General features: G+C 37.0%; 1 protein-coding gene across 1 annotated transcript; it reads left to right on the top strand.

Moving 5' to 3' along the window:
* The first annotated feature begins 1243 nt into the window (after positions 1 to 1243).
* On the top strand, positions 1244 to 24641 carry LOC133558275 (protein HEG homolog 1-like). The gene is made up of 12 exons (XM_061909521.1): positions 1244 to 1386; positions 7409 to 7591; positions 7673 to 7789; positions 12225 to 12334; positions 14199 to 14257; positions 15693 to 15850; positions 15927 to 16055; positions 16933 to 16978; positions 17052 to 17089; positions 17175 to 17262; positions 21231 to 21519; positions 23895 to 24641. The coding sequence occupies exons 1-12, from the start codon at positions 1332 to 1334 to the stop codon at positions 24120 to 24122; spliced, it is 1500 nt and encodes a 499-aa protein (XP_061765505.1). The 5' UTR covers positions 1244 to 1331; the 3' UTR covers positions 24123 to 24641.
* The last annotated feature ends 337 nt before the right edge of the window (positions 24642 to 24978 follow it).

Below are 24978 nucleotides of genomic sequence, written 5' to 3'. Positions count from 1 at the left end.
TAGCCCCAAATCACAAATGTCTCAAAGGACTGCACAAACCATTACGACTACAACATCCTCGGAAGAACCCACAAAAGGGCAAGGAAAACTCACACCCAGTGGGCAGGGAGAATTCACATCCAGTGGGACGCCAGTGACAATGCTGACTATGAGAAACCTTGGAGAGGACCTCAGATGTGGGCAACCCCCCCCCCCCCGCCCCCCCTCCCTCTAGGGGACCGAAAGCAATGGATGTCGAGCGGGTCTAACATGATAAATAAGCAGGGGCGTCCATGAAAAAGACGTTGCTTGGATGGCAACATATGTTGCTCCAAAACCTGTATGTACCTTTCAGCATTAATGGTGCCTTCACAGATGTGTAAGTTACCCTTGCCTTGGGCACGAATACACCCCCATACCATCACAGATGCTGGCTTTTGAACTTTGCGCTTATAAAAGTGAGGATGGTTCTTTTATTCTTTAGTCCGCAGAACACAATGTCCACAGTTTCCACAAACAATTAGAAATGTAGACTCGTCAGATCACAGAACACTTTTCCACTTTGCATCAGTCCATCTTAGATGAGCTCGGGCGCAGCAAAGCCGGCGGCGTTTCTGGGTGTTGTTGATAAATGCCTTTCGCTTTGCAGAGTAGAGTTTTAACTTGCACTTACAGATGTAGCGACGAACTGTAGTTACTGACAGTGAAATATGGGATGCATTTTATGTATTTGTGTAAATTATTGAATCAACTTCAAATAGGACTCTTTCTTCCTTGTGGGTGCTGTCAAAAATGTATTTATAAATTCCATAAAATGATAAATGAATACATTTAAAAATAAATACATTAATAAGAGACGTACATTTAAAAACATTTATCATTAATTGTTTTTAAAAAATGTTATGGTAAAATGAAGCCACAATGTCGGTGTATGTAAAAAATCTGCCTTTTCAGCAAAATCAGTGCTTAGTTTGCTCCATGACAGCGTCATAATAACGGCGATAGTGACTCTGCAAGCTCCAAACGACCACAAAAATGTAAACATAAACTGTACATGTTGGATTTTCTTCAAATTGTCATATTTCCAACGGAACTGTTGTGTTGTGTTGCTGTTTTTCCACTGAAGGGTCAAACGTCAAATATGTGGCCCCAAAGCCGTAAGAACATGTCAGCTATGCATACAGGAAGCTACCACTATTTTTTTGCACACATTTCCAGCCTCTTTGAAGGAGTGGCAAATGATTAAAAGTGAGCAGAACTCAAGTCGTCTGCGTCATCAGCCAAGCTTGGAGGCCATTGAAGACTCACAGCTCTTCTCACTTTATTACATTTAGGACTTTTTTACTTCCATCATGGGGCCACAATTGAAACTTCTCTTCGTCCTTTGCCTCATCGCTGCCTGTAAAAGTAAGTAAATTTGAATATAAGTCATTCATTTTGCTTTCCTATAGATGCTTTTATTGTATACAGTGTTGTTTTTTCATTCATCCATCATTAATCTTGTTATTGATCAATTTAGTGTCCTATTCATTCATGGTGTATTAACTATTTTAAAATTGAATTATTCCATCTAGTATCTAAATGAACAGTAAATTGCTGCAATATAGAGACATTTTTGGATTACATACACTCCTTTTTGGCCGTGTTTAATTGTGCTTGTTAACTTTACCAGGACATCCAAAACAAATAAAAACATTACGATGACTGTTTTCTAAAAGATAAGAATAAAATGGTCTTCTTGCTCTTCTATAAATGATTTATATCAGAAATAGGTAGTACAAGCTCACACAGTGTAAATGTTTGACAAGTGTGTTGATAACAGACAATCAAAACTTACCCAATGTCCCATTCATTACACACCCTTCCCGACAGGACACAATGTTTGCTTTACTCAGTGCTCTATTTGCTTTGAACCTTAATCAGTTCAAAAAGCACATTTTCACCCTTTTCAATGGAATTACCACAGCATCCTTGTATACGATTTCATTTTAATGTTTTGGTTATGTACTTCTGTTGTCAAATGAAGCTGAACTTTCCACTCCCCCTCAATAGGGGGCAGTGTGTTGTAAATGACCTAGCATTAGTTCAAATTTGGTATTTTTATAAACGACCTTAACATAGAAATTAGAGGTGTGGGAAAAAATCGATTCGAACACGAATCGCGATTCTCACTTTGTGCGATTCAGAATCCATCCATCCATCCATTTCCTACCGCTTATTCCCTTTGGGGGGCGCTGGTACCTATCTCAGCTACAATCGGGCGGAAGGTGGGGTACACCCTGGATCGATTGTCATTTTTTTTAAATCGATTTTTTTTAATTTATTTATTTACATTTTTATTTTTTTATTTTTTTTAACATTCCAACAAACCACTACACAGCAATACCATAACAATGGAATCCAATTCCAAAACCAAACCCGACCCAGCAACACTCAGAACTGCAATAAACAGAGCAATTGAGAGGAGACACAAACACGACACAGAACAAACCAAAAGTAGTGAAACAAAAATGAATATTATCAACAACAGTATCAATATTAGTTAAAATTTCAGCATAGCAGTGATTAAAAATCCCTCGTTGACATTATCATTAGACATTTATAAAAATAAAAATAAAAAGAACAATAGTGTCACAGTGGCTTACACTTGCATTGCATCTCATAAGCTTGACAACACACTGTGTCCAATGTTTTCACAAAGATTAAATAAGTCATATTTTTGGTGCGTTTAATAGTTAAAACAAATTTACATTATTGCAATCAGTTGATAAAACATTGTCCTTTAAATTATAAAAGCTTTTTGAAAAAAACTACTACCCTGCGAGCAAGTCAGCAGACTGGGGTAGATCCTGCTGAAATCCTATGTATTGAATGAATACAGAAGCATTTTGAATCGGAAAAATATCATTTTCATGTAACTTTTATTGACATCCAGCATTAGACATTCCTATCCATTACATCATATTTACATACATCATACATCTGTAGTCTGCCTAAAATCTCAAAATATATTTTTTTGTTTATATCTTAGCCATAACACATAACCCCCCCCCCCCCCAAAAAAACAAAAAAACAACAACAACAACAAAGAAAGAGCTGGGAAACAAAATAGTATTTACAGATACATCAATTAAATTAAAAAGTAATGATAATTTTAAAAAAGTGTTACGCCATATATATATATATATATTCTTTTATTTTAGTTTTGATTATTATTACTAATAATGTATTATTATGGCCTACATTTTCTAATTGGCTTAATGGTTTACAGTTATCAATCAAATTTTGGAGGATGATTAAGAGTAAAAAATAACTTTAAATTGATATCTTTGTTAAAAACATTTAAAGTGATTTAGGTAGCCCTTTTTGTCTTTTTATTTATTTTTTTATTGTTTTATTATTATTATTTAATACTCGATCTGTATTTGCTTTTCTTTCCTTGACATGTTTTGCTGATGTTGAAAGTTCCTTGACTTTTGTATGCATTATAAATGTATGTTTGTTGTTCAATAAAAAATAAAAAATAAAATACAAAAAAAGTTGGACTTCCTTAGCTTACAATCGAGGCTGCGTTCAATAAGACAAACGTTTTGAATGAATAAATGTATGGTTTGAAAAAGACAGCTTTATGTAGTAAAGATTAGATTTTAAGGCAGGATTTTAACACATATTTAGCTGATGCAGGTTTAATTTTGTACCTTTATTGGAACATCTATTCCACCTTTGAACAGGTCTACTGTGTATGGAAAGAGTGTGTTCTTCTATGATTGTGAATCAGGGTTGCCCAAACTTTTTCGACTGATGGCCACAGACAGACAATTCAAAGAATGTCAGGGCTATTTTGGTCATTTTGTCCTTCAAAACCATATTTTTGTTTTCAAAGAACTAAGAAATGCGGTCTTGGTAAACATTTTGTGTGAATGCTGAAGAGCCAAAGCCGAACTAAAATGTTAAGACATAGCATGCTGGCCAGGTAACGTCACGTAATAAAAAAAATATGAGCAAAATTATCTAAAAAAAAAAAAAAAAAAAAAGCTGGCCTGTTAACAGTATTATGCTAACATGCTAGCATTAGTGAAATACCAAAATATAGGACACTGAGGTGTAACCTGCAAAATTAGCTAAAAATATAGCATGCCGAAATGCATAAAATGCAAAATATATTAATCCGAGGTGTGTACTTGAAAAATGTGTTGAAAATGCTAGCATGCCAACATTAGCATGCGTCAAGTACCAAAATATGACTGAGGTAGGTACCCATGAAATTAGCTTTGAAAAGTTAGCATACTAATGTTAGCATGTTATCAGGTGTTATTTGTCAAGTAACAAAGTATTTGACGTTGAAGTATATACCTGCAAGATTAGCAACAAAAAAAAGCTACTATGCTAACATGCTAGCATTAGTGAAATACCAAAATATATGACACTAAGGTGTAACCTGCTATATTAGCTAAAAAATATAGCATGCCGAAATGCAAACTGCAGCATGCGCTAGCTGCCAAAATATATTACTCCGAGGTGTGTACTTTAAAAATGTGTTGAAAATGCTAGCATGCCAACGTTAGCATGCGTCAAGTACCAAAATAAGACTGTGGTAGATACCTATTAAATTAGCTTTAAAAAGTTAGCATACTAATGTTAGCATGTTATCAGGTGTTATTTGTCAAGTAACAAAGTATTTGACGTTGAAGTATATACCTGCAAGATTAGCAACAAAAAAAGCTACTATGCTAACATGCTAGCATTAGTGAAATACCAAAATATATGACACTGAGGTGTAACCTGCTATATTAGCTAAAAAATCTAGCCTGCCGAAATGCAAACTGCAGCATGCGCTAGCTGCCAAAATATATTACTCCGAGGTGTGTACTTGAAAAATGTGTTGAAAATGCTAGCATGCCAACGTTAGCATGCGTCAAGTACCAAAATATGACTGTGGTAGATACCTATTAAATTAGCTTAAAAAAGTTACCATACTAATGTTAGCATGTTATCAGGTGTTATTTGTAAAGTAACAAAGTATTTGACGTTGAAGTATTTACCTGCAAAATTAGCAACAAAAAAAGCTATTATGCTAACATGCTAGCATTAGTGAAATACCAAAATATATGACACTGTGGTGTAACCTGCTATATTAGCTAAAAAATATAGCATGCCGAAATGCAAACTGCAGAATGCGCTAGCTGCCAAAATATATTACCCCGAGGTGTGTACTTGAAAAATGTGTTGAAAATACTAGCATGCCAACATTAGCATGCGTCAAGTACCAAAATATGACTGAGGTAGATACCCATGAAATTAGCTTTGAAAAGTTAGCATACAAATGTTAGCATGTTATCAGGTGTTATTTGTCAAGTAACAAAGTATTTGACGTTGAAGTATATACCTGCAAGATTAGCAACAAAAAAAAGCTACTATGCTAACATGCTAGCATTAGTGAAATACCAAAATATATGACACTGAGGTGTAACCTGCTATATTAGCTAAAAAATCTAGCATGCCGAAATGCAAACTGCAGCATGCGCTAGCTGCCAAAATATATTACTCCGAGGTGTGTACTTGAAAAATGTGTTGAAAATGCTAGCATGCCAACGTTAGCATGCGTCAAGTACCAAAATATGACTGTGGTAGATACCTATTAAATTAGCTTTGAAAAGTTACCATACTAATGTTAGCATGTTATCAGGTGTTATTTGTCAAGTAACAAAGTATTTGACGTTGAAGTATTTACCTGCAAAATTAGCAACAAAAAAAGCTACTATGCTAACATGCTAGCATTAGTGAAATACCAAAATATATGACACTGTGGTGTAACCTGCTATATTAGCTAAAAAATATAGCATGCCGAAATGCAAACTGCAGCATGCGCTAGCTGCCAAAATATATTACTCCGAGGTGTGTGCTTGAAAAATGTGTTGAAAATGCTAGCATGCCAACGATAGCATGCGCCAAGTACCAAAATATGACTGTGGTAGATACCTATTAAATTAGCTTTGAAAAGTTACCATACTAATGTTAGCATGTTATCAGGTGTTATTTGTCAAGTAACAAAGTATTTGACGTTGAAGTATTTACCTGCAAAATTAGCAACAAAAAAAGCTACTATGCTAACATGCTAGCATTAGTGAAATACCAAAATATATGACACTGTGGTGTAACCTGCTATATTAGCTAAAAAATATAGCATGCCGAAATGCAAACTGCAGCATGCGCTAGCTGCCAAAATATATTACTCCGAGGTGTGTGCTTGAAAAATGTGTTGAAAATGCTAGCATGCCAACGATAGCATGCGCCAAGTACCAAAATATGACTGTGGTAGATACTTATTAAATTAGCTTTAAAAAGTTAGCATACTAATGTTAGCATGTTATCAGGTGTTATTTGTAAAGTAACAAAGTATTTGACGTTGAAGTATTTACCTGCAAAATTAGCAACAAAAAAAGTTATTATGCTAACATGCTAGCATTAGTGAAATACCAAAATATATGACACTGTGGTGTAACCTGCTATATTAGCTAAAAAATATAGCATGCCGAAATGCAAACTGCAGCATGCGCTAGCTGCCAAAATATATTACTCCGAGGTGTGTACTTGAAAAATGTGTTGAAAATGCTAGCATGCCAACGTTAGCATGCGTCAAGTACCAAAATATGACTGTGGTAGATACCAATTAAATTAGCTTTAAAAAGTTAGCATACTAATGTTAGCATGTTATCAGGTGTTATTTGTCAAGTAACAAAGTATTTGACGTTGAAGTATTTACCTGCAAAATTAGCAACAAAAAAAGCTATTATGCTAACATGCTGGCATTCGTGAAATACCAAAATATATGACACTGTGGTGTAACCTGCTATATTAGCTAAAAAATATAGCATGCCGAAATGCAAATTGCAGCATGCGCTAGCTGCCAAAATATATTACTCCGAGGTGTGAACTTGAAAAATGTGTTGAAAATGCTAGCATGCTAACATTAGCATGTGTAAAGTACCAAAATATGTGGTAAATACCTATGAAATTAGCTTAAAAAAGTTAGCATACTTATGTCAACAGGTGTTATTTGTCAAGTGGACTGGACTTTCACAATATCATTTTAGACCCGCTCAACATCCATTGCTTTCGGTCTTCCACATATGCGGTACTGTCCAAGGTTGCTCATAGTCACTGTCCCCGACGTCCCACTGGGGTGAGTTTTTCCTTGCCCTTATGTGGGCTATGTACCGCGGATGTCGTTGTGGCTTGTGCAGCCCTTTGAGACACTTGTGATTTAGGGCAATATAAATAAACATTGATTGATTGATTGAAGTAACAAAATATTTGACATTGAAGTATACACCTGCAAAATTAGCAAAGCTTGAACGCTAATTTTGGAATGCTAACAATTGCTCTGAGTACTAAATCAGATATTTGCAAATTGATGTCAAACCTACAGAACCTACTACAGTCGCTGCCGCGGACCAAGCTAACCTTACAGAACCTACTGCAGTCGCTGCCACGGACCCAACTAACTCTACAGAACCTACCACGGTCAGTCCATCCATTCATCCTTCATCCCCAAATTCAGTGGCTCCGTCGAGTAATCCTCCAACAGTTCCTCCGACCACAAAAGTTCCAGGTACTTTGAGCCGTAGCGTACACATCCATGCAAGTGTTGTTAGTACTATTAGTGCATAAATGGTTTTTGTCCACTTTGAAGGTATTTGCGACTCTCACCCTTGTGGCACCGGGAGCACCTGTGAGGCTCGTGCCAACGAAACGTTTGTATGCTTGTGCAGGGCCGGGGAAATCCACAATGGAGACACTTGTCAGAGTGGTGAGTATTAATAACCCAAATATATATATATATACATATATATATATAAGTGACAATCAGTGGAAAATGAATGGCACGTTGTTTAAAGGCAAAATAAATTTTGTGATATGTATGTATTAATATACATACAAACCCTGTTTCCATATGAGTTGGGAAATTGTGTTAGATGTAAAAATAAACGGAATACAATGATTTGCAAATCCTTTTCAACCCATATTCAGTTGAATGCACTACAAAGACAAGATATTTGATGTTCAAACTCATAAACTTTTTTTTTTTTTGCAAATAATAATTAACTTTGAATTTCATGGCTGCAAAACGTGCCAACGTAGTTGGGAAAGGGCATGTTCACCACTGTGTTACATCACCTTTTCTTTTAAGGACACTCAATAGAAATTTGGAAACTGAGGAAACTAATTGTTGAAGCTTTGAAAGTGGAATTCTTTCCCATTCTTGTTTTATGTAGAGCTTCAGCCGTTCAACAATCCGGGGTCTCCGCTGTCGTATTTTACGCTTCATAATGCGCCACACATTTTCGATGGGAGACAGGTCTGGACTGCAGGTGGGCCAGGAAAGTACCCGCACTCTTTTACTTCGAAGCCACGCTGTTGTAACACGTGGCTTGGCATTGTCTTGCTGAAATAAACAGGGGCGTCCATGATAACCGTTTCTTGGATGACAACATACAGTATGTTGCTCGAAAACCTGTATGTACCTTTCAGCATTAATGGTGCCTTCACATATGTGTAAGTTACACATGCCTTGGGCACTAATACGCCCCCATACCATCACAAATGCTGGCTTTTGAACTTTGCGCCTATAACAATCCGGATAGTTTATTTCCTCTTTGTTCCGGAGGACACCACGTCCACAGCTTCCAAATATAATTTGAAATGTGGACTCGTCAGACCACAGAACACTTTTCCACTTTGTATCAGTCCATCTTAGATGAGCTCGGGACCAGTGAAGCCGGCAGCGTTTCTGGATGTTGTTGATAAATGGGCTTTGCTTTGCATAGTAGAATTTTAACTTGCACTTACAGATGTAGCGACCAACTGTAGTTACTGACAGTGGTTTTCTGAAGTGTTCCTGAGCCCATGTGGTGATATCCTTTACACACTGATGTCATTTTTTTGATGCATCACAGCCTGAGGGATCAAAGGTCCGTAATATCATCGCTTACGTGCAGTGATTTCTCCAGATTCTCTGAACCTTTTGATGATTTTACGGACCGGAGGTGGTAAAATCCCTAAATTCCTTGCAATAGCTCATTGAGAAATGTTGTTTTAAAAGTGTTCAACAATTTGCTTACAAATTGGTGACCCTCTCCCCATCCTTGTTTGTGAATTACTTAGCATAGCATGGAAGGTACTTTTATACCCAATCATGGCACCCACTTATTCAGAATTAGCCTGCACACCTGTGGGATGTTCCAAATAATGAGCATTCCTCAACTTTATCAGTATTTATTGCCACCTTTCCCAACTTCTTTGTCACGTGTTGCTGGCATCAAATTCTAAAGTTAATGATTATTTGCACAAAAAAAAAAATGTTTATCAGTTTAAAAATCAGATATGTTGTCTTTGTAGCATGTTCAACTGAATATGGGTTGAAAATAATTTGCAAATCATTGTATTCTGTTTATATTTACATCTAACACAATTTCCCAACTCATATGGAAACGGGGTTTGTATATATTCATTTCTGTTTTCTTTTTTTTTTACTTTCAACACCTAAATCTCAGGATCAATTTTAAATCTATTTGTGGATTATACATTTTTGTTTGTTTGTTTGTTTGTTTCATGCCCTTTTTATTAAAAAAAACAACTATGTTTTTTATGCACACCAGATATGCATTTTCCTCCAAAAAATACTTTACAGTGAAATTTAGACGTTAATTAATTGGAGCCTTCAATAGGTCAATAATTCATAACAATATTTATTTTGATTCATTTAAAATTTTTCGAGCAATGACAGTTATACAGAACAAAACAGACGGAGTGTAGCACAGAATACTGGGCTCCCATACACAAAAGTCATAAAGGTCCCCACATCGCACCCGCAACCCAACATTGTCGGCCTATACACCCACTTGTTTACACAACAAATTATGGTTGAAACAAGCTTTTTAAAACACATGTTAAACTTTAATCAGGGTTTTGACTTTTGAAAGATGTGACTAACATATCTAGACATATCTAAATAACCTTCCCTAAATAATTTGGTATTGTTAAAAAAGTCACAGTAATTCATAATTTTCATTATGATTATATTAATAGCAGGGTTAAATCACCCCCGTCTTTAAAACCTGTTGACACCTTTGTTTCGAACTTTAGTTTGGGGTCCTTGAGTGCACCACAGTTACGAGCTTCGGCAGTGAAACTTTTCCATTGCTTTTTCCAATGCTGCCACAAATTGTTGTATTATATCTTCTATCACCTCATCCTTGCTCCAAAATGCTGGCGCTGTGTGTGAATGCCAAAATGTGAGCTTTGTTTCACGCCAGATTTGTTGTTATCCACGTGGAACAAACCATTTTGCATTTTTGATAAGGGGTGTGAATCATTTTTATTTAGATTCAAGTGATCTTGTTATTGAACTTTCACGGCTATATTAATTTTATATTAACATTTATGACGTTGTTTTTTGTGTGTATATTACTTACATATCCAAGTTTTAAATTGACAGAAAAAAAGATTGTTAAACTTTACAAAAGTCCAAGAGCCCCTGAGTGCTTGGGGCCCCTATAGAACATCCTCACTCTCCCTCTAATTTAAACACTTGTCTCGAGATGCATACATGCAATCCAAAAGGTGCCCCCAAACAACTTCTCCTCAGCTCCTTCTTCACCACAACAGATTGATACAGCGTCCGCATTACTGAAGACGCCGCACTGATCCGCCTGTCGATCTCACGGACCACTCTTTCCTCACTCGTGAACAAGACTCCTAGGTACTTGAACTCCTCCACTTGGGGCAAGATCTCCTCCCCAACTCGGAGATGGCACTCCAGCCTTTTCCGGGCGAGAACCATGGACTCGGACTTGGAGGTGCTGACCCCCATCCCGGTCGCTTCACACTCGGCTGCGAACCGATCCAGTGAGAGCTGAAGATCTTGGCCAGATGAAGCCGTCAGGACCACATCATCTGCAAAAAGAAGAGACCTAATCCTGCAGCCACCAAACCGGAACCCCTCAACGCCTTGACTGCGCCGAGAAATTCTGTCCATAAAAGTTATGAACAGAATCGGTGACAAAGGTCAGCCTTGGCGGAGTCCAACCCTCACTGGAAATGTGTTCGACTTACTGCCGGCAATGCAGACTGAGCTCTGGCACTGATCGTACAGGGAGCGGACCGCCACAATAAGACAGTCCGATACCCCATACTCTCTGAGCACTCCCCACAGGACTTCCCGAGGGACACGGTCGAATGCCTTCTCCAAGTCCACAAAGCACATGTAGACTGGTTGGGCAAACTCCCATGCACCCTCAAGAACCCTGCCGAGAGTATAGAGCTGGTCCACAGTTCCACGACCGGGATGAAAACCACACTGTTCCTCCAGAATCCGAGGTTCGACTATCCGGCGTAGCCTCCTCTCCAGTACACCTGAATAGAACTTACCGGGAAGGCTGATTTTAAAAATGGATTCTTAAAATAAAAAATAAGTTTATTGATTGATTGATTAAAGCTTTTATTAGTAGATTGCACAGTACAGTACATATTCCATACAATTGACCACTAAATGGTAACACCCGAATAAGTTTTTTAACTTGTTTAAGTTTGGGTCTACGTCCATACGTGTATATATATATATATATATATATATACATACATGCACCTGGGGATAGGTTGATTGGCAACACTAAATTGGCCCTAGTGTGTGAATGTGAGTGTGAATGTTGTCTGTCTATCTGTGTTGGTCCTGCGATGAGGTGGCGACTTGTCCAGGGTGTACACCGCCTTCCGCCCGATTGTAGCTGAGATAGGCACCAGCGCCCCCATGACCCCAAAGGAATAAGCGGTAGAAAATGGATGGATATATATATATATTTATATATATATATATATATATATATATATATATATATATATATATATATTTATGTATATATATATATATATATATATATATATATATATATATATATATATATATATATATATATATATATATATTTATTTATTTATTTATTTATTTATTTTTTAAATAGTAAATAAAATCGATTTTTGAAAATTAGGAATGTATTTGAAACCCAAATAGCTCAATCTGTTGGTTGGCAAGTTTTAAATCTCAAGACCCCAAATCTATCTATCTATATAAGACAACCTGTCTTTGTTCTGATAACAAAATACTAAGATATGTGTTACATTCAGATCAGTACAATATTTCCTTACGATCAATAAACCAATGTTTTTGTCAATTTGTTTTATTTCAGCTCAAGTTTTCCCTGGACAACTGCAGGTGCCCAAATTAACCTATGTTGAGGAAATGGCAACCAAAACATCAGACGCATTTGCCCACGCCTCAAAGAAAATTACTGCACAGGTTTGTTTGTTTCTTGTACTGTGGAACCACCAATATTCAACAATGTTGTTTGGATTTTAAACATTTATAGTCATGAAGATAAATGACATTTGTGATGCCTCCTATGGGTGTTGGTCAAGAATGCACTGGAAGACATGCTAGCATGTAATGAAGTGAAGCAAATAGAACTAGATGTTTCAATGCCTTTGTAAAGTAGGAACAGTCTTGACGGTAGCAGTCGGTGTGGAGTGGTGAAAGGGAGGGTAAGTATGTCATTGGGGTCTTCGGGTGGGCACCGTGCTTCATCGACGTTTCGTTGATTTGAAGCCCACGACGTCTCCAGAGGGCTCAACGGTGTACCTAGCGTCCCAGATACACCCCCCCTCCTTGCCATACCCTCCATATCCTGTCGGACTATGCATGGCAGGGTCGTCCTTTTCCCTGAGTCAGGCCTAAGCCTGACCGCATACCATTGTCTCTTATTCTACCGCCCAGTTGGGGTCCTTGCGCTTAATCCAGAGCCAGTTGCTGGCTTTTTCGGCAGCATTTGACATGGACTTGATAGCCTGTTGGAGGGAGCATCCCTTCACCCCTATTTTCCTCGACAGACTGATGGTAGATGTGGCAATAAATCCCCTGCATCCCATTACTGGGAAAATGTTGGTCTTCCAGCCGTTCTGGGATGCTTTAGCTGCCAGGTCAGAATATTTGTTTCTTTTCCTCTCGTAAGCCTCTTCAACCCCTTCTTCCCATGGTACTGTCAGCTCCACGACATAAGCCAGCTTTGCTGATGGAGACCACAGGACCATGTCTGGCCGGAGTGTTGTAGCCATTATTTCTGGGGGAAACACAAGCTTTTTATCGAGGTCTACTTCCAATTACCAATCTCGGGCCGACTGCAGGATGCTTGCATTATTTGGTGTCGTTTGACACTCTTGATGTTGGCCAGCTGGTACAAAATGTGTGAAATGGACTTTTCCTGCTGGTGTTTGTGGGAGATTGTTTGTGGTGGTTCGCCTCTGTTCCAGTGTTAATGCAAGCTCTCTGAGTACTTGGTTATGCCGCCAAGTATAGTGTCCTTGGGTGAGACTTATAGTACACCCTGATAGGATATGTCTCAGAGATGCAGGTACTTGACACAGGGAACAGGCGGGATCTTCTCCGTACCAGGTTTTCATATTTAGGGGGGACGGTAGCAGGTTGTACGTGGCTTTGATGATAAAACTCAGCCGTGCTCCCTGCATCTGCCAGATGTCATACCAGTTGAGCTTTTTCTTCTCCAGGCTTTCCCAGTTGGTCCATCTCCCCTGCTTGGCCATTGAGACGACTTTAGCATGTCGCTCTCACTCCTCCTGTCTCCTGACTTCCTCTACTACTAGCCGTCTCTTCTGCTTTGATGTTGCTTTGTGCCATCGGGGAGTTTTTGGGATGAATCTGAGTCCTGCTCTCCCATGCTGTACATGCCCAACCACATCTCTGAATTGAAGAGCAGACTTTGCATGAATTATTTTTGATGAAAACAAAACATTTTTAAGTGTTACAGTCATTGCAGAAATGGTCAATGACACATTTTGTGTTTTTTTGCCAATCTGACTCAAATTTGACACACATGTGCTGACAGTTCCTTAAAGGTGTGTGCCAAATTTGGTGGTGATTGAACTCAACCCCTGTGGGGGTTTTGTAGAGCTGTGTGAGAAAATTCAAGTCAATCTGACAGAGTTTGCTTACAGAGCCACCGCATAGTGTATTGGTTTGTTTACACTTAACATTTTGAACAAGGTCAGAAATATTACTGTACATCATATAAACAGTGGTGTCATCCATTTGAGTGTGTGAGATGAAGTCAAAGTTAACCTAAAATATATATTCTCTCTCCATAACACAGCTGTGGCTTTCATTCATGGACCAATATGGCTTCAGTAACAGTACGGTGCTGGAACTCAAGTAAGTTGCCAAACACTTTCACCATTTAATTATTTCTAAAGTCACACACTTATCATTGTTTCATGAAAACCACAGCATCTAATGTCAGTTATCCTTAATTCCCAATGAATTATTTTGATGAAAACCACAGTATGATTTTTAATTTACGATATCCTGAATGCATTAATTTATCATTGAGCAATAAAGACCAATGTATTTGATATCATTTAGCCTGAATGGGTTCAATTATTGGTTAATAAAAAAACACAGTACAGTATATGACATAATGTATCCAAATGTATTGATTTATTATTGTTTATCGAAAATCACTTCATCGAATGTAATTTGTCTCAAATTCAGGTAATATTGTTTAATGAAAACCACAGTATCTGATATAATGCCCTGGATTAATTAATGTATTGTTATATGGGAAGAATTACAGTATCTGATACCATTTATCCTGAAGTTATTCATGTATGAGTTTTTTGGAATGAAAACAACAGCACCCGTTGTCATTTATCGTAAGTTCATTCATTCATGTATCAATTTTTAATGAAAACAACAATCTCTATTATCATGTCTCCTGAATGCATTCATTTATTAATGAAAAAAACCTCAGTATCTGATCAAATTTGCTGTTTTTTTTCCATTTATTGTTTGATGAAAACCATTTACAGTATCTTATCTTATCCAATTTCAATAATGAATTATGTTTATTAAAATCAAATATATTTTACCTGGAATAATTTATTATCATTTAATGAGAATAATAGTATCCGTGATCATTTACCCTGAACTCTTTCATGTATCAAATTTAAATGAAAACAACTTTTATCCTGAATTTCTTCATGTACTGCATACAATTTAGATTGACAACTTTATTCTCTGATATCATTCATCTTGGATTCATTCATGTGTTATTGTGTAATGAAAACAACAGTTACCATCTGTTATTTATTTTGGATTTTTTTCGTTTATTGTAATTTAATGAGAACCACAATACCTGATATCATTAACCCTGAATTCATCATACAATGTAATAACAAGGTGGTACCTATTATCTGGCTATGTTATGTTTATTTATTTGTTAAACAATGGTTTTGACAGTTTTTACTCCTGTATTTCACTATCCAAATCAAGTAATGTTTATCATATATCTTCAATAGTGTGTTTTTTGTGTTTACAATGATTCTGTCAATTTTTACTCCTTTATTATTTACTTATTTGTTATTTGACTAACACTTTACTATAAAACATATTTATATTTTGTCCTTGTCATTTATGTTCAAAATAAACAAAACCATTATAATGTCCTTATTCTGTCAATTTTTACTCCTTTATTATTTACTTATTTGTTATTTGACTAAAACTTTATTATAAAACATATTTATATTTTGTCCTTGTCATTTATGTTCAAAATAAACAAAACCATTATAATGTCATTATGTCTGCACAGGCGCTTGGAAAACAAGCGATCAAATTCAAGCGGCGTCAACGCGACTGTAGAGCTCTTTTTCTTCGTGACTCAACCCATCACGACACAGATGTTTGATGACATCATGGCGAATGCTTCCAAATGCGCCGACTGCATTCTGGCCAATTCCATATTTCTTAGTACGTTATCCCCCACTCCCAAGTCCTCATCTTATATCCGTGTCAATACGGTCATTTCTTTTCTCGTCGTTTGCAGAGACCGACCTGTGTCTTAAGAACCCCTGTGAGAAGGAAACGTCGTCGTGTTCGGCCAAAGAAGGCTTCTTTGAGTGCACCTGTGCGGCGGGTTACATTTACACCGACTTCAGCGAGAGGATGTGTGTCGGTAAGTACACCTGATTGGCTGACAAAAAGGTAGTGCAGGGGTCTCAAACTCAATTTACCTGGGGGCCACAGGATGCAGAGTCTGGGTGAGGCTTGACCGCAGGAAAATATTTAAAAAAATATGTTGCATACTCCTTAGCATGTCTAGTTGTATAATGACGTTTCAACTTGCATCCCTTGTGCACCGCAACTTTCTCTGTGCAAATAAAACACGTCGGGGTGCCCCTGTGCTCAACAAAGAAATATTGCATCACTCACTTTTCCCGGAATTGTCTTTGCGCATCACTAACCTTTCTCTTAACTGCGGGGTTTGAAAAAGACATGTTTAGGGTTGTGGAATATATTTGTATTTAGGTGACGCACAGAGAATAATGTTATTTCCTCCCTACAGCAACACGGCGGCCGGTGGTTAATAGCGAGCGCAAAAAAGTGACTGCTCCCGGAGTGTTGTATAGAAATGTATGTAGTTTTTATCGTGTGAGGCAATGCAAATTAAACAATAAAAAAAACAAATAACGGTTTGAATTGGTGCAGGTTATCGGGGAAGGTTATTACTGATGGACAGGTGTCGCGGTGTGACAGCAGCCAGGAACGTAAGAAAACCCTCGTCTCCATGGCAACGTCTCTGTCGCTTTCACTCATTTTCCGCTTTTCCACTAATGCAGGGGAAGGCAACCAAAAACGTTGAAAGAGCCATTTTGGACCCAAATAACACAAAGCTGTCAAGCGCCATTCATATAAAACTTGCGGGCCGCACTAACATTAAACTTTCATATTAAGGTGGGGGCCGCAAAATAACGTCTCGCGGGCCGCGTGTCTGAGACCCCTGAGGTAGTGCATCTTTTCAAATCTCATTTCCAACTGTTCTACATCTGCAGCTTGTCCAAGTGGCCAGAAACCAAACGGAACTCGACATTGTATGGAGTAAGTAGCTTTATTGTCTTAAATAATATCATTATTAACGATAATAACAATGCATTATTATCTTTTCTTTCAGTTGTCCATACGGTCATTCTGGTTTTAACTGCAACGAAAGTGAGTGAAACAGTCGCTACATGTGTTGTCTAGCGTAACAGTAAGCTGCACTGTGTGCTATAACGTCCTATTGCCTGTTCGTTAGCATGGCAGCTGGCGTTGGTGGTTGTCGGCTCCGTGTTCGGAGGACTGTTGCTCATCTCGACCATCACTCTGATCGTCATGTCTTGCAAGTGAGTTGTATCGGCCATGGTAACCCAGTTAGCCCCCTATTAGCCTAAATAAAACAAGCAGTTGGCGAGCTTTTCTTCCTGCCACACAACGATGACTTCTTTTTCATGACTCTGTGCAAGAATTGAGTCTCAGTTACCATACTGACACAAACACACAACTACTAGGTATTTTACCACAACAAAAGCCATCTTATATTTGTATAATATGGATTCGCACTTGCAAATCCCAGGAAAGCTTTTCTTCCCATCACTCACACTTCATGATTCTGTGCAAGAATTGATTCTCAGTTCCCAGACTGACCTGAATACAAGACTAATAGGTATTTGTCCCCTAAAAAGTAATCTTACATTTAGAATATCAGGATTCATAATACAAGACTAGGTATTTTCCCATAAAAAAAGTATTCCTATATTTGTAATATAGGAATTTATATTACAAGACAAGTAGATATTTTCCACAAAACATGTCTTATATCTGTGATATAGGCATTTAAAATACAAGACTACGAAGTATTTTCCCTCAAAAATGTTGTCTTATATTTGTAATATAGGGACTCATAGTACTAGATGACTAGTTATTTCCCCCAAAACATTGTCTTTTATTTGTATTATAGGGATTCATGATACTAGACTACCAGGTTTTTCCCCTAAGTCAATCAAGTATCAAATTTGATTGAAAACAGTTTCTGATAACTTTTCTCCTGAATGTCTCTATGTGAAGTGAAGTGAAGTGAATTATATTTATATAGCGCTTTTCTCTAGTGACTCAAAGCGCTTTACATAGTGAAACCCAATATCTAAGTTACATTTAAACCAGTGTGGGTGGCACTGGGAGCAGGTGGGTAAAGTGTCTTGCCCAAGGACACAACGGCAGTGACTAGGATGACGGAAGCGGGAATCGAACCTGCAACCCTCAAGTTGCTGGCACGGCTGCTCTACCAACCGAGTTATGTACTAAAAAAAAAACAATTTGAATGAAACCCCTAGTTTCTGATATCATTTATCTTGGATTCATTCATGTATTATCGTGTAATGAAAAAAAAAAACCTACCTGTTGTTATTTTATCCTGAATTTGTTTTGTTTATTGTTATCTAATGAAAACTACTGTACCTGATATCGATAATAATCATAATAAAGGTATTTTACCAGGTATTCTTCCCTTACAAAAGTTATCTTATATTTGCAATATAGGGCTATAATATAAGGATTCATAATACAAGACTACTAGGTATTTTCCCCTAAAAATATTCTTATATTTGTAATTTAAGGATTCATAATACAAGACTACTAGGTATTTTCCCATAAAAAAAGTATTCTCATATTCTTAAAATAGGAATTTATATTACAATATTAGTAGGTATTTTCCACAAAAAATGTGTCTTATATTCGTGATATAGGGTTTTTTAATACAAGACTACGAGGTATTTCCCCCAAAAAAACATTGTCTTATATTTGTAATATAGGGACTCATAGTACTAGATGACTACATATTTCCCCCCAAACGTTGTCTTGTATTTGTATTATAGGGATTCGGATACTAGACTACCAGGTTTTTCCTCTAAATCAGGCGTGTCAAACTCAAATATAGAGTGGGCCAAACTTTAAAACTGAACAAAGCTGCGGGCCAAGGTTGAACAAATTAACCTTTTAATAGGGACCCAAACAAGTTTTACAATGAATATTGAACAAGCAAGGCTTAAATAGGGCAGCATGGTGTATATTGTAGCATTCCGGAAGAGTTAGTGTTGCAAGGGGTTCTGGGTATTTGTTCTGTTGTGTTTATGTTGTGTTACGGTGCGGGTGTTCTCCTGAAATGTGTTTTGTCAGTCTTCTTTGGTGTAGGTTCACAGTGTGGCGCATTATTGTAACGACGTTAAAGTTGTTTATACCGCCACCCTCAGTGTGACCTGTATGGCTGTTGACCAAGTATTTGTGTGTGAAAGCCGCATATATTATGTGACTTGGCCAGTAAGCTGTTTATATGGAGGAAAAGAGGACGTGACGACATGTAGAGGACAGTGCCTTTAAGGCACGCTCCCAATATTGTTGTCCGGGTGGAAATCGGGAAAATGGTTGCCCAGGGAGATTTTCGGGAAGGGCACTAAACTTCGGGAGTCTCCTGGGAAAATCGGGATGGTTGGCAAGTATGAGTATTAGCGGTGAATGTGGTGTTACCGGCGGGCCAGCTCTAATGTTAATTTGATATTGCCTCAAGGGCCAAATTTAATTAAACGGCGGGCCAAATTTGGCCCGCGGGCCAGAGTTTGACACCCATGCTCTAAATCAATCAAGTATCAAATTTGAATGAAAACAGTTTCTGATAACTTTTATCCTGAATGTCTTTACATACTGAAAACAATTTGAATCATTTATCTTGAATTCAAGTCAAAGACTACTAGATAGGGCTTCACGGTGGCAGAGGGGTTAGTGCGTCTGCCTCACAATACGAAGGTCCTGCAGTCCTGGGTTCAAATCCAGGCTCGGGATCTTTCTGTGTGGAGTTTGCATGTTCTCCCCGTGAATGCGTGGGTTCCCTCCGGGTACTCCGGCTTCCTCCCACTTCCAAAGACATGCACCTGGGGATAGGTTGATTGGCAACACTAAATTGGCCCTAGTGTGTGAATGTGAGTGTGAATGTTGTCTGTCTATCTGTGTTGGCCCTGCGATGAGGTGGCGACTTGTCCAGGGTGTACCCTGCCTTCCGCCCGATTGTAGCTGAGATAGGCGCCAGCGCCCCCCGCGACCCCAAAAGGGAATAAGCGGTAGAAAATGGATGGATGGATGGACTACTAGATATATAAGTTGCCTTATATTTGTAATATGGACATTCATAATACTTGACTACTGGGTATTTTTCCCGTAAAAAAAGTCTTCCAATTTTCGTAATATCGGGATTCATTAAATAAGATTACTAAGTATTTTACTAGGTTTTTTTCCACCAAAAATGGTGTTATATTCGTAATATAGGGCTATAATATAAGGATTCATAATACAAGACTACTACGTGTTTTCCCCTAAAAATATTCTTGTATTTGTAATTTAGGGATTCATACTAAAAGACGACAAGGTATTTTCCCCCTAAAAAGTGGCCTCATGTTTTTAATATAGACATTCATAATACTAGACTACTGGGTATTTTTCCCGTAAAAAAGTCCTCCAATTTTTGTAATGTAGGGATTCATAAAATAAGATTAGTATTTTACTAGGTATTGTCCCCCCCAAAAATGGTCTTATATTTGTAATATAGGGATATAATATAAGGATTTATAATGCAAAATTACTACGTAATTTCCCTTAAAAAAAGTTATCTTATATTTGTGAAATTGGGTATTCATAATACAAGACTACTGGGTATTTTCTCCCCCAAAAAGGTGTCTTATATTTGTAATATAGAAATGTATAATACTAGACTGCAGATATTTTCCTCCTAAAAAGTTGGCCTCCATTCATAATGTAAGGATTCACAATGCTAGACTTCTAGTTATTTTTTCCCCAAAAAATGTCTTATAAAAGGATTCGTACGCGTGAACCAAAAGGTGACGCCTAACTTTTCTTCCGGTCACTCACACTCACCAGTGACCTGGGGAGGTTTTTCTGCATGATTATGTGCAGGAATTGATTCTCAGTTACCATATTGACCTAAACATAGGACAGTATGTTTCCACTATAGCAAAGTTAAATAAAAAAAAACATGTGGTGTTATGTTCGGGCTCTCGAGATTTATGCATGTAAACCAGCAGATGGCATGAAACGACCCCGATAGCAAACAAGAGGATGAGTTGCGTTGTTAATTTTAAAATGATGGCGATTAATAAATCATAAAGGCAAAAATAATTGAACCGCTCTAAAAGAAAATACAAAAAAGTTTGTTATATGAAAGCTGCTCACCTTTTGGAGACACTGCAAACTACACTAGAAACAATACACATTGTTGCAATATTTTGACTGTAATTGTTTGTCCTGATAGATCCACGGAGAAGACGTCCAAGAAACACAAGGGGTCGAACGCGGAGAAGAATCATGAATTGGGCCACTCCTATAATGATAAGCACCCGCTGGTTGACAGCCTCCCAGCCAACAGGCAGCCCTTGCCAGTAAAGACAGAATCAGCAGACCACGGCCTGAAACCTTTCCCAAGCGGTGGCGTGCCCAGGATCCCGCGGGCCACGGCCTCCACCGCCTGGGACAACGGGACCAATCTGGAGATGACGCAGAGCAATGGCCGCCACAACTTGTTGGCCGAGGGGAAGAGTTCGGTGAGTAAAGTAGTCAAAGATAAAGGTAAAAAAAAACTTAAGCAACCCACCAGGTACGCTTTGAGGCACTTTAATACAACTTTTTTTTAGGAGCTATGATGTAAAGTAAATCTTTTGTTCAGGCTGTAAGTCTACGTGGTTGCACTTTTTTTCATTTATTACTTACAAAAATATGCTGGGTCTCTTAAGAATGAACGAAAAATATTTTTCTCACAGTAAATATGTTGAGGTTTTACATTTAATTTGCATGATTCCGCTGCTATTATTCTTCCTTATTTTTTTGTTAAGAGACAATATTTTTTTAATTCTTTAGTTCCTTTAAAAAAATACTGTATTTTATGTTGTTTCTGTTAATTTTGAAATAGTTATTAATTTACTGTATTTATCTAAATATGTTTCACTACTATTATTGTTTTTTATTTTAAAATAAAGTAACAGTAGTTAACTTTGATATAGATAACTAGGGCTGTCAAACGATAAAAATATGTAATCGCGATTAATTGCAGATAGATATAATGTTTCATCATTAATAAGTGTACCATAGACAGTATTTATCTAAATATGTTTCACTACTATTATTGTTTTTTTATTTGAAAAAAAAGTAGTAGTGGCAGTGGTTAACTTTAATAAACTAGGGCTGTCAAACAATTAAACTATTTAATCGCAAAAAGATATCATTTTTCATCATTAATAAGTGTACCATAGACAGATCATTTTCAGGAGAGGTGGCTTCATATATATATATATATATGTATATATATATATATATATACACATATATATATATGTATCGATATATATATATATATATATATATATATATATATATATATATATATATATATACATATATATATATATATATATATATATATATACATACATTTATTTATTTACAGTTTTTATTTAATTATATTTTACTGACATTTATTGTGCCATGGACTAAAAGTTAAATTACCAAAAAAGTGCACCCTTTTTCAAAATATGAAAGTATTTATTTATATTATTTTACTTTTTATGTTATTTTTGACATATATTTTATTGGGCTCCACTATAAATAGCGGCTAATGTAATCAAAAAAAGTATATTTTCATGATTCAACTGCTTTCCATGATAGTAAATATTGGATCATTTTAAAAGTGATATTAATTCGTACATTGATTCTTTTGGTAGAGTTTGTTTTTTAAACATCTTTTTTTTTAGTCTTATTGTAAACAAAACCAAATATGGCATTTTTGTCATCGAACTTCTTAAGGCCCAATCTGTTTGTTTACATGCTTGTTTTATTTCTCTTTGCTATTTGGGCTTATTGGACCCTAATTAGAATAAAAAACGAATCATCTTTTTATTTGATGTACTTAGTCCTTAAGTAACAAACATGTACTTCATGTTTAATGACATGCTAATTCTTATTTTTACACTTTTTTTTTGCAAATTCCATTGTATGTTATACTCTTCTGACACCACCAGATAGCAGTATAAGTGTCCACATAAGGGCCATAAGACCCCAATTCAGTAGTGTACACAATTTTGGAAATAAGACCTAAAAGGAGCTGTCCACGTCTGTGGCAACTATGGCCTCTAGAGCAGTGGTTCTCAACCTTTTTTCATTGATGTACCCCCTGTTAACATTTTTTTTATTTCAAGTACCCCTTAATCAGAGCAAAGCATTTTTTCGTGAAAAAAGAGATAAATAAGTAAAATACAGCACTATGTCATCAGTTACTGATTTATTAAATTGTATAACAGTGCAAAATATTGCTCATTTGTAGTGGTCTTTCTTGAACTATTTGGGAAAAAAACAACTAAAAACTTGTTGAAAAATAAACAAGTGATTCAATCATTAATAAAGATTTCTACACATAGAAGTAATCATCAACTTAAAGTGCCCTCTTTGGGGATTGTAATAAAGATCCATCTGGATTCATGAACTTAATTCTAAACATTTCTTCACAAAAAAATAAATCTTTAACATCAATATTTATGGAACATGTTCCACAAAAAAAATCTAGCAATCAACACTGAATATTGCATTGCTGCATTTCTTTTCACAGTTTATGAACTTACATTCATATTTTGTTGAAGTATTATTCAATAAATATGTTTCTAAAGGATTTTTGAATCGTTGCTATTTTTAGAATATTTTTTAAACATCTCACGTACCCGTTGGCATACCTTCAAGTACCCCCAGTGGTACGCGTACCCCCATTTGAGAACCACTACTCTAGAGCCTAAACAAGTGGGAAAAATCCTTTCTTTTTTGGTGAAAAGTATCAGTGTTTTGCGACAGAGGCGAGGAAAAACCCTGCAAAAATGTGCTGAAACGGTGCTGAAATAATCATTGACGTAAAACAAACACGATCCTTTCATTGCAGTGGCTCAATGACCACTCAGACAACACGAGCGGCAGCCCCTACCAGCGTCCTCGCAACCAGACCAGCCCATACGCCCAGACTCGAGCCGCAAGCAACCCCTATGCAGATTCGCGACCTTTGAACAACCCGTACACTCAGGATCGGCCTCAGCAGAATCCGTACGCTCGGAACCAAGGCCAGAGCAACAGCAACTACTCACACGATGACGGGAGACCCTTCAACTACTGAGGCTTTGACGCACAACCACAGCTCAGGGATTGTGCAATGCTTTTAAATAAATGTCAGGGTGCTGAACACATCACCAGGGGGAACGCCAGTGTGGTTTGTTCTATGGAAACATATTCAACTTTTATTTGTATAATGTGTTTGTAGATTTTTTTAATTCAGTGCCTTTGTAACAGGTTCAGATTTATATAGCTTTATGAATATTATACCCACCCGTAAGTAAAATGTTCAAATGTTTCTTCCTAATGTTCTGTCATCATCTGTAATTCTTGATTAGCTATTACAAGATAGTTAGGTTTTTTGTCATGTGAGAGAATATTTTGTCCACTGGGAGCTTTTTGAACTTCATCCACACTCATTTTGATGTTATGTATGTTCTTGTCTATTTTTTCAGCATCACCTATCATATCCGAGATATTTCCGGGTTGTGTACAAATGATTAAAGTTTTACATGTTTTATTGCTGCTCAGGTTCAAATTTAACTATTAAACTTTTTATCACTAGCCTTTTGCGGCTTTTCAACAGCAGTGCTTTATCAGACCACTTTAAGGCGCTGACGTGCCACAGTAACAACAATTTACATGCTTCATCTTTGCTGGTTGTCTTATAAATCCAACATTTTGTATTAAAAAGAGCCTCAAAGACACCTAAATACAAATAAAATCCACACATCAACTGCAGTGTTGAATCAACCCCCACAGAGTTGATTTTAACACTTAGCACGGAGTTTACATGTATCTTCACACTGCAGAGTTAAATTAATATTTTCAAAATAGTTCATTATTTAAAGTACCGCACACACTACGTGTGGTGAAATTACCCTCTGCATTTGACCCATCACCTTGTTCCATTCCCTGGG

Source organism: Nerophis ophidion, linkage group LG08 (assembly GCF_033978795.1).
Source record: "Nerophis ophidion isolate RoL-2023_Sa linkage group LG08, RoL_Noph_v1.0, whole genome shotgun sequence".
Taxonomy (NCBI): Eukaryota; Metazoa; Chordata; class Actinopteri; order Syngnathiformes; family Syngnathidae; genus Nerophis; species Nerophis ophidion.
Note: the sequence above shows the minus strand (reverse complement) of the source record. Positions and strands in the feature narration are given on the sequence as shown.

Bases quoted from the DNA above. Each gene is read 5' to 3' on its own strand.
- LOC133558275 (XM_061909521.1), top strand. From the start codon at position 1,332: ATGGGGCCACAATTGAAACTTCTCTTCGTCCTTTGCCTCATCGCTGCC. The intron at 14,258-15,692 runs GTAAGTTGCCAA...ATGTCTGCACAG, and splicing joins AGTACGGTGCTGGAACTCAA to GCGCTTGGAAAACAAGCGAT. The intron at 15,851-15,926 runs GTACGTTATCCC...CGTCGTTTGCAG, and splicing joins GGCCAATTCCATATTTCTTA to AGACCGACCTGTGTCTTAAG.